This window comes from Gymnoscopelus braueri, assembly GCF_963280865.1.
Source record: "Gymnoscopelus braueri genome assembly, chromosome: 11".
Lineage (NCBI taxonomy): Eukaryota > Metazoa > Chordata > Actinopteri > Myctophiformes > Myctophidae > Gymnoscopelus > Gymnoscopelus braueri.
In genome coordinates, this window is record NC_137613.1 from 36,382,112 (window position 1) to 36,393,248 (window position 11,137).

The following is an 11,137-nucleotide window of genomic DNA, read 5'->3' on the forward strand; positions in this document are numbered from 1 at the left end:
TGTATAGGCGCATTGCAATAGTGAGTGAACTGTAGGATAAGTACCGTAGAGTTGAAGAGCTAGAGAGATACAGGAACACAGTCAAATCCAGAGTGTTCAACTCAGACACTGTAAAGATTTACCCATAAGAGCCTGTTTTTACACTCTCAGAGTTAAATGAACACTCCAGATTTGAATGTGTGTAGAGCTACAGATGGTGAGCTAAAGTTAAAGTCAGTGGTACGCCCCAAAAACAGCTCGGGTGAAGAATAGGGATGCAAGATGATCGTACTGAATGTGACACTTGTGTCACATTCGGTACACTCATGCAGCATGATGTCATCGTCAGTGACAGTGGAGACGGACATGACTGCAGAAGGAGGCTGATGCTTTGACCATGGTGCAAGTGGAAAGCACCCACAGGGCTCGACAGGCCACTTTGTGACTGGAAGCGTTTGGGTTCGATCCCTGTATTGGCCACAGAACAAATGAGAGACGCTGGCCTTTGGCCCCATATTGTTGTGGAACGGACCCTATACCTGGACCACCACATGGGTGGCCATCTTTCTGTAAAGATTGCAAAAAGAATCAAGAATCAAGAAGAAGGTTGTATTTGACATTTTACAGGTACAAGCAGCAGCAAGTTCAGAATGGGGGTGGGGTGGGGGGGGTTAAGCTTCAGGTCAATAGAATGTACAATACGGTACTACACATAGAAGGCATGTACAGCTTTACATTCACTCAATATTTGCCCTATCCATACGTGCGTTCTGGTGGTTGTGTACAGTCTGTTTCTTCCATAGTGTATAGTAACACAGTGCATGTAACAGAGTTTAAATGAGCGCAAAGTATTACATCATTGCCCAAAACGAACGTGTGAGAACCATCGATCTCCGTGGATATTATCAGTTCTTTCCATCAAAAGCAAACACCACTCCCTGGATTGAAACGAAAAAAACACAGAGAGCCGTTCTGCATTAAGTGGTTTCCAGGTCGATCTCAGTAAACGTCTCATGTTTTCTTAAAGACATTATAATCTCACAATCCATGCTCAATACACATCGTCGCCCTCAACTCGTCCATTTTTGTCTTAATCCATTGGACAATTCAAGCTTAGTAGGAGCTTAGGAGTCGGAAATGTATGTGGTTTTGGCTTAAGCCGAATTCTCTGTATTTCTGCTTAAGTCCATTTGTCCGTTCTCACAAGTGTCACTGAATGTGACACTTGTGTCACATTCAGTACACTCATACAGCATATGTCATCGACAGTGACAGTGGAGACTGACAAAACTGCAGAAGGAAGCTGATGCTCGGGAGTCAGAGCTTGATGTGGTTTTGGCTAAGGCCGAATTCTCTGTATTTCTGCTCCCTTATAGGTGATTTCCCTCACTTCTTTGTGAACAAAGAGGAGACATTTCTCGTTGTTGTATTGACCGCAGAGTTACCCCAGCCCATCACAAGATGTGAATAGGAGATCATAAGCCTGTTGTGTCCGGCAAAATCTTATACCCAGAGTGTACCACAGACATACTGTACAATATATAATTTACGATGCAGAAAGGTTTAAAAGACGGTATAAACAACAAAATAACTAAAAGAAGAAGCACAGCTTTGGTGGACTACCACTCGGCAGCAGCAGCAGGGGCCGCACCAGAAGCCAGTGCTGGCACAAATGAATTGTTAAGTTTTAAGTTTATGTAGCAAGATGCATATACTGTAGTAGTATTCTCTTCCTGTTCCCTATGCGAGAACTACTGTAACCATTGTGAGTTTTAAGTGACTATATACAGTAGGAAGCTTTTAATAGGCCTCAAATGGCAGCATACAATATTTCCAATGTGAAAATACGTGAATAAATTAAAATGCATGAGTCTGAACAGCACAGAAGACAGGAAAGTACTTTCTTTCTGCCCGCACAGTGTGAGAGAGGAAAATGGGCACGCTCAGAGCGAGCTTATAGAGTGAGATGCAAATTCATGATTTGATATCTTTTTTTTGTGGTGCTAAAAGGCTAGATGCACACTGTGGAGAAAAAAGTGACTGCTATGGGTGAAAAAGGAGAACAAGCAGCTAAGCTAAACCTTGCTGGACCTCCAATGCAGCTCCATTATAGACAATACTGTGTTCTCTGGACTCCCACGGAATACAAACACAGACTGAATCTGCTGTTTGGCAATTTATGACTGAACAGTAATTGTTGTCTACAGTGTGGTTGGGACCATAGACATAATATATAGATGCCGCATTGGCAACAGGATTGTACGTCAACGTTGCTGACATATTGGTCAAGGGTAAGTTGTCATAACTACACTGTAAGAAATATGCCTGAGTCTTATATAAGTACCTGGAGACTTGAACTTTGTTCTGTTTTATAACACAAATGTTCAGGCTGCTACACGGCCTTCAAATCTAGTCCTATATTGCGCTGATCAGAGCGATGGTCACTGGGTTATGGCCATTTGAAGTGTTAAACACAGCTGTAACACTACTGTAGATACAGCAGTGTTTTTTTTTTTGGTGTGACTATTCTCATGCCAGACTCCTGAACAGTGTTTGTGCCACGTTTGGTGCAGATTGGAGCATCGGTGTGCCTGAGGCCCCTTGGGGCCCCCAGGGGCCCTCTGGGGTCCACACGTGCGTGGCTCCTTGTGTGACTGTTCCCATGGCAGACCCCTGAACAGTGTTTGCGCAAATATTCAGCCTGTCACAATTATTACATAATCGTCTAATCGCAATTATTTGAGATAATCGCAATTATTTTACTAATCGTCAAAAAAAGAAAAGCTACAAGCTTACAATGTGTCAATTTGTGACACATTGTAAACTATTCCCACAATTTCTGAAAGTATCAAATAAATATGCTAGTCATTTATTTGTATATTTAAGTTATTTGTCATACAAGTTTTCATAAAAGGCTAAATTCGTATTCTTTTGTTCCAATGTTCAATGCGAAAAACACAATTAACACATCGAGTGCCATAAACCAGAGGTCTTCAACAGGGGGTCCGCGACCCCTAGGGGGTCCGCAGAGGTACTGCAGGGGGTCCGCGAAATTGTTGTTTGATTAAACAATATTTTAGTTTGAAAAATAAATAAAAATAAAAATATTTTCCCCCCCCAAAATGGCAAACCGTCTTTAAACATAACATGAATCCATAGCAAACAGATAAATGGAGGCACAATGCACAATAACATGGTATGTTTATACATATTTTGTAGAGAATTTTTATTTTGCACACCTACTGGGGCAGGTGCGTAGGAGCAGGCAATATAAAACACAATTGTATAATTAAATATACAATATATGTGGTAGCCCCCCTACCCTACGAGGTAGGGGGTCCCTGCTCCATCTCTCCCTGGCCTGAAAAGGTTGAAGACCCCTGCCATAAACGGTCCGGACCGTTTTTGAGGATCCAAACGAGAAGTGCCGAAAACGGTCCGGACCGTTTTTGACCCAATTCTATTTTTATACGAGTGGCCCACGTGGGGCGCTAAAACGAAACTTTGACATCACCCAAGGAGTTTCTGAGAAGAAGAGCTGGATGTGGCTCCATGTCAAAAATCCTTCCGGTCGGCGTTTTCAATGTTATCTCCTTGACTAAAAGCTTAATATCTCCATTTATTTTTATCGTGGTGGAAACGAGCCGTTTTCGATCGGCGATCACGCTGCAATGGAGGATCGCGTTGGAAATATTATTGTTCCAGGCGTTAGTCGGGACCCTCCGCCGTCTCGCACGCACGCTTTGTTTACATGCACTCCGCGTCGGGGCTTCTACAGCACGAAACGTATAACGCAAGTGGATGGAAGAAATGCAGGCACTCAACGTATAATATTTTAATAAACCTCTGGCACCCAATGTGTTAAATCGTCAATTGCAATTATTTGTATGACAACGAATCGTCAACTTAAATGTTGTAATGGTGACAGCCCTAGCCAACATGAATCTGTGTTGATGGTGCCTGATTGACTTCCTGATAGGGGAGTGTGTGTGCACCAGTCTGCACTTCACTCCTCCACTCAGGAGTCTGTTTTTTTTTGTCACTTCACACTCCTCATGTTCTGAAGGTCTTGTTATTGAAAGCTAAACAAATAAACCACTGGTGTTTGCAGTATGATGTTGCATAACATAGATTATTTTCTTTTTTTTTATGACTGAACAATTCAAAATGACAGCAGAAACAACTAGGAGCGTCACTTTCTCTCACATTCACAGAGTGGGGAATGTTTTTTGAGGGTAGGCCAAGTACGGTCGCGGATCGATTTGAATGTTTTTAAATAACTTGTTAAAAGCAAGGCCAGGGGAACGCAGGAATACGTTCTTTGGAATGAACAATGAACCACGCTAGTGAGCTTGTACATCTGCTATTTTTGAACATGTTTTAAAAATCTTTGAAAGTGTGAGAACTACTGATTAGAATGGGCCTCCAGTCTTAATGGGTTAAGGAAGAAAATTCCACAATGTATCCATTATGAAGGAGCAGCGGAGACTGAATGCACTGAATGTACTGAATGCACTGAATGCACTGAGTCTGAACAGCTCTATGAGTCTCACAAACCAGACAACACCCATGGCCATATCTCAAGTCAATGTTTTAGAATTCAGGAATGAGAAAGACTTCATAGAATTGCAAATGTTTACTGTGTTCACCGAATGTTTACTGTGCCTTCCTTTTTGTTGATTTGATTGCATGTTTTTATAGGTGTTTCTATAGGCTTTGTATAGTGCATTGGTTCCACAAGAGAGTTTCTATCATGCTAGGTGGTTTCAGGGAGTTACAAGGGTCTGTAAATGCATTGTGAAAACTTTACAGCAATGTATGTTGATTTGAAAAACAAAATGTACTTTTAAAAGCATGTACTTTTGAATATGAGTTTTTTTTTTAAATCAATTCGACTCTAATCCTGTGTTATAAAACAGAACAAAGTTTTTGTCTCCAGATACGTATATAAGACTCAGGCATATTTCTTGCAGTGGAGTTATGGCAAGTTACCTGGACCAATATGTCAGCGACGCTGACGTATGATCCAGTTGGCCAATACAGACAATATTATATCTATGGTCCCAACCACACAATAGACAACAATTACTGTTCAGTTATAAATTGCCAAACAGCAGATTCACAGTCTGTGTTTATATTCTCTGGGAGTCCAGAGAATACATTATTGTCTCTGATTGATCTGCACTGGACGGTTTCACTTTGCTGTTTGTTCTCCTTTTCAATAGCAGACACTTTTTTCTCCAGTTTTCATCTAGCATTTTAGCACCACAATCTGAGACATATTAGTATTCCAGTAGGCTACTTTAACTCGAGTAACATTTTTGACTGAGCAACATTTACTTGTAGTTGAGTAATATTTGACCAGGAGTATCTATACATTGACTCAAGTGGGGTTGAATACATTGTCCACCACTGGCCACAACATAAAATGAGGACAAGCACAGTGTGTATGATTCAATGCATAGCTGCTTATTTGCCTATGGAAGCAATGAAGCAGTCAGATCAAACCTTAATTGGCAGTCAGGTCAACTATTGCTCGGCAATGCAGCTAGCGAGAGAAAGGAACTATGTAAAAGGCACTGAATAAGGCATAATACTCTGAGGGTGTTTGACTGTGAATGACATTGACAAAAGTGTTTAAGTTACAATGTTCATTATATAAAGAACCCAAGAGCTATTTATGGGCAATTTGGTGGGAGACATTCTGTCAATACAAACTACAGGCACAAATTATGTCCTGCCAAAGCCTAAATTAGAGCATTCTTTCATCAAACACGTTAAAGGTGGAATAACAACCACTAGGTATCAGTTATAAAATGGGTTCCCTGCTGTGTAGGGCATCAATTGTTGTTTAGTTAGTGTGTACACAATGCAGTACAAATTGTGCCCTTAAAATTGTGGGTTTTAAAGGGTTTACTTGTACACCACTGTTTGTTTTTGTTTGTTTGTATCTATCAAAGTGATGTTTTTTATGCTTGAGGTCAGTTGGGCTAAAAGAGTTCCTAATAGAAAATCTAATCCAAACAAATAACCCTGCAGCAAATTCTCATTTCCACCGCATCCATTATTCCAGTAACCATCCTGGCTTCTGGTCCTGCCACTTTGCCCTGGGGCGCTGATGATGTCAGAGACATGATCTTGCAGTGATTTCAGGGTCTTCCCCTCCTATTTCTACTTGGCCATTCTATCACCACCCAATTTGTCCCGTCAAGCACTGCTGCCTCTCAGCCCTCACCCAATCTTATGGCTAGGTCGTTGTTAATTTCTGCCGTCCTCAAGGACAGCGGTTGACTTGCTGGGAGCACGGGAACGATCCATTTGAGCCGGGTATAGCCACTATAGCACTGGTTCTCAAAGTGGGGTCCGGGAACCCCCAGTGGTCCTTGAGGTGGTTCCAGGGGGTCCCCAGCAAAATGAGTAACAGTTAAAACACTAAAGCCCTATTTTATTTTTTCTGCTATAAAAAAAAGCCGATCAACAAGCTCACAACGCGGCACGATGCAAATTATCGTGTGTTTGTAGATCTGCTCTTTCTTTTTTTTCATGTTTACACATTTTAACAAAATGTTATCAAATTTTCTCTTCTGGAAGTCCCTGGCACAAAATATTATCAAATGGGGATCCTTGGCATGGAAATGTTTGAGAACCACTGCACAATAGCACTCTATAATTCCCCCTGGAAAGCTATTAGAATGGAGCACCTGTCCAAGGGACAAAATGTCTGCTTCTGCGTTCCTACCTACAGTACCTGAGCACGTGGGTATATGCACAAAGTGAAAAAAATATTTGTTTATAGGGAGACCGAAATATAGATGCGTGTCTATTGTTAGTGTCGTGATGCACACAGTCATTTATCAAGTGGCTCAACCGAACTAGAGCAGGGAGATGTTGCGGTGAGGGAGGGATAGGAAGAGAAAAGAGACTGAATAAGAGAGGAGAGACATGCTGACAGATAGACAGAGACAGGGATGGGGACAGGGAGAGACAGAGATAGAGACAGCTGGAGAAAGAAAGTGGAGACAGAAGGACAGAGACAGACAGAAGCAGAGACTGCCTATAGGTTACTTCCTAATAGTCAAACATAATTAAAAAAAACCTGGCATCCCTATTTGGGGAATGTAATTATTGTCAGCATTTGTTATAAATTTTCAAAAATAGTGTAAATAATACAATCTACAACCTCACTGTTGTGTGACAAAGTATAAAATAGGAATTAAGTGGTTAAAATCTGACCACTGACTCCTTCCCAAAGTAGCATAGGCTAATTACCCAACATGATGGGAATTTTATTGCAGGTTAAAATCAAAATGCAAAGACGAGGAATTTATTTTATCGTCTATCTAAAACCAAGCTGCAACACTACACTTCACAACAAAAGTCGTTAAGATCAAACTCCTAACATTTAATGTGATCTTGGTGTGACAGTAGCCTACACAATAGAAAGTGTACAGAAGCAGACTCAGCACTGGACTTCAAGGGGGAGAACTATGTAGGCAGTCAGTCGGTGTAATGTGGAGCGACAAAGCACTAAGAAACACTCCATTTGCAGGTCTGTGGTACAGAGGTTGCTCATTAAAGCGACTCTGAGAACTACAAAAGAGAGAGGGGCGCGTAACGCGTTCATATAGGCCGGTGGTGGAAAAAGTACTCCAATTTTTTACTTAAGTAAAAGTATCAATACTGCAATGTAGAAATACTCTGTTACAAGTAAAAGTCCGGAATTCAAAATTTACTTGAGTAAAAGTACAAAAGTATTGGTATCTTAAAATACAAAAAGTAGAAAGTTAATTATTATGCAGAATGTCCCATTTCACAAGTTTTCAAATGTATAAAACTCTTTTGAAAATAGCAGATCTACAAGCTCACAATGCCTTGCATTGTGAGCTTGTAGATCTGGCTATTTTCAAATGGCCGAAATGTATACAGGGCTGAAGTGGTTAATGTATATTTTGTAATCAAAATCAAAATCTACAAAGTAACTAGTAATTTAAGTTTTCAAATAATTGTAGTGGAGTAAAAGAACAATATTTGCCTCTGAGATGTAGTGGAGTAGAAGTAAAAGTAGGCGACTGCAAATTGGAAATACTTCAGTAAAGTCAAAAATCAAGTACAGTACTTGAGTACATGTAGGCCTACTTAGTTACTTTACACTACTGATATAGGCTAAAAGCTATGGTTTAATGCCATTGCCCAAAGCTAGCCAATTAATTTTCATAGTGCCTGTCTCTGTGCGAAAGGCAATAGGAAAATCGCACTCACCATGGGACTTGTCGGCCAAGGATCAGCAGTGATAATAAATGTTCAGGCTTCACGTGGTTCAGATGTGTGGCACAAGACAAAAGCAGTGTTCATTTCGTCGACTAAAACTATGACGAAAAATGTTGATCGACTACCTTTTTTCACAACCGAAAACTAAATAAAAACTAAGCTATGATGACTAAAACTATGACTAAATATATTGACTTGATTGAATTTTGTCAACAAACGAGACTAAAATGTTAGGGAGGGACTCGTGGAGAAGAGAGCCAGTAGAGAAGTCATGTTATGTTTGGTTGTGCTCAGGTGAAAATAGCAGATCTACAAGCTCACAGCCTTGTGAGCTTAGATCGGCTATTTTCAGCATGCAACCAAGTGTAAAATCAGCCATCAGACGCCATCAAGGCACCGCCAAAATACATTTTAGGCAACAAAATCAACTGTACATTTAGCCGACTAAAATCTTATGGTATTTTGTCAACTAAAACTAGACTGAAACAAAAACTTGCTAAAAATACTAAAATATGACTGAACTAAATGAAATTGTATTCAAAAGACTATGACTGAACTGAATCTAAATTTGCTGTCAAAATGAACACTCATTTGGAGCGCATGGAGTCAACTCTGTCACTGTCCTTGGTGCTGAAAATCTCAGATAGAGAAACTAAACCCTTGGCCACTGTAGGCGCGGAGCTTCGTTGTGTTTCTTTAACAGGACTTTCTTTGTCTTAAACTATCAGTGGAAACAGACGGGCCTGTGATGACGCCTGAAGGTGTTTGTTCGATAAAATACATTTGCAGAAAAAAATAAACAATAAACACGCAGAAATCTGCACTAGAAAGGGGGGTGACATTTTGGGGGTTTTCTTTGTGTTTTTTGTTTCTCTTTACAAATTATAGCTTTAAGAGCTATGTCTACATGGTGCACTGTATCATCATGTAACAGTCCCAGGCATTCACATATTGCTTAACTGATAAATTAATGCTCATTTGTATTAATCTAATGATTAGATTCTAGTCAATGCTATAGGCTCAGATACATTTTAACAAAAAAACAACCGAGAGCTCCGTTTCACATAAACTCTTACAAGTATATAGGCTACTGAGACTACTTTAGAGCAGGGGTCTTCAACAGGCGGTCCGTGACCCATAGGGGGTCCACAGAGTTACTACAGGGGGGTCACCAAATCTTTGTGTGATATTTTTTTAAATTGAGTCTTGAGTCATCCCTATTCTTTGGAGAACTTTAGCCAAAAATAGCAGATCTACAAGCTCACAACCCTCGCGCTGCAAGGCATTGTGAGCTTGTAGATCGCTATTTTCGGCAAAGAGGTTTGGTGTAGAGGGGGAGAAAAGCGGACTAAGTACAGAGTGAAAGGTCAATTTTACGTGGTTAAATGTCTGAAAACACACATTAACATGAATCCAACGTAGGCCTACACTGAAATCTATCTATGAAATCTATGAAAAAGTGTAATCTGCAAGTAACACAAATTGTTATGTAGGGGGGGGTCCCTGCTTCATCTCTCTCTCTCTCAGCTAGGGGGTCCCTGGTCTGGAAAAATGTTGAAGACCCCTGGAGTGTAAAAAGTCCAAGCCTATCACCACAGAACCCCCCCTTTTTTGCTGATGTTTTTGCATAGTAGTGTATCTGTCATTAATTGTTTCTATGAATTGAATACACATGGACCCCATCGGAAACAAGCCATGGTGCTTTCTTGGGTTTTAATCCTTTTAGCTGACCTTGCATAGAACTGTATACTTTGCTTTCTGTGCTTTTTTTGGCAAACTGTTAATAAAGTATTCAATCAATCAATCAATCAATAGAGGGTGTGAAACAAACTTACGAGTGCCGTCAAAGCGCGTGGCTATGGTGTCCAGGAAGGTGTTCTGAGGCGCTAATAATCCCTTCATCACAGGCATTTTCCTTGCTTGTTGTCGGAGTCCCCATCAAAGTTACGGAGGAGAAGGTTCGAGTCGTTCAAAACGTGTGCGAGGCTCTCCCATTAAACGCCACCAAACCGCGTGTAGGCTCGGGAAGATGCCCGGTAAAACTCGGCTCAACCAGATCCCTGTGATCCACTGGGAGAGTGCATGCGATGCGCGCTCCCGCGTGTACCACGGGGAGCCCTGTGTTGTTGCGTGTGGAGAGCAGCAGTGGTGGAAAAGGTACTCACATTTGTTTACTTAAGTAAAAGTAGCAATACTGCAGTGTAGAAATATACTCTGTTACAAGTAAAAGTCCAAAATTCTAAATTTACTTGAGTAAAAGTACAAAGGTATTGGTATCAAAATGTACTTAAACTACCAAAGGAAAAATTACTCATATGCAGAATGTATACCCTTTCACAAGTTATCATAATTATGTATAAAACAAAAAAAGGGTATACGGCTGAAATGGGTAATGTATGTTTTGTAATAATAATCAAAATCTATAAAGTAGTAGGCTAACTAGTAACTAAAGTATTCAAATAATTGTTGTGGAGAAAAGTATAATATTTGTCTCTGAAATGTAGTGGAGGAGTAGAAGAAAAAGTACAGAAAAATTGGGAATACTCCAGTAAAGTACAAATACCTCAAAATTGTACTTAAGTACAGTACTTGAGTAAATGTACTTAGTTACTTTCCACCACTGTCCGCAGGTGTGGTTCAGGTGAAAGCCAGGGAGACTCTGTCAGCGGTGCCATTATTATAATGCAGCTGGATTCAATGATCGTCTCTCCACAACGCGCAATGGTAGGATACATCCATCACTATCAACAGCGGAGAGAGACCTTAATGAGGGCGGGGCTGTTTCGCTGTGAACAGGTCACAAAGTTGTTGACCAGAAACAACTTGAAGCCACACAGTAAACTCTTGTGTTAATAGGCTCTATGCACAGCAGTCATATTGTGAAGACATT

The 11,137-nt window shown here is 40.6% G+C and overlaps 1 protein-coding gene across 1 annotated transcript in view; it reads right to left on the reverse strand.

Moving 5' to 3' along the window:
* The window catches only part of kcnh8 (potassium voltage-gated channel, subfamily H (eag-related), member 8), a gene marked incomplete at its 3' end in the record, with an annotated part of 89,885 nt that extends 79,721 nt beyond the window's left edge, over positions 1-10,164 (reverse strand). The window contains 1 exon segment of the mRNA XM_080442658.1: positions 10,083-10,164. Within this exon segment, the coding sequence (XP_080298784.1) occupies positions 10,083-10,158 (76 nt within the window). The 5' untranslated portion in view covers positions 10,159-10,164.
* Positions 10,165-11,137: the final 973 nt, after the last annotated feature.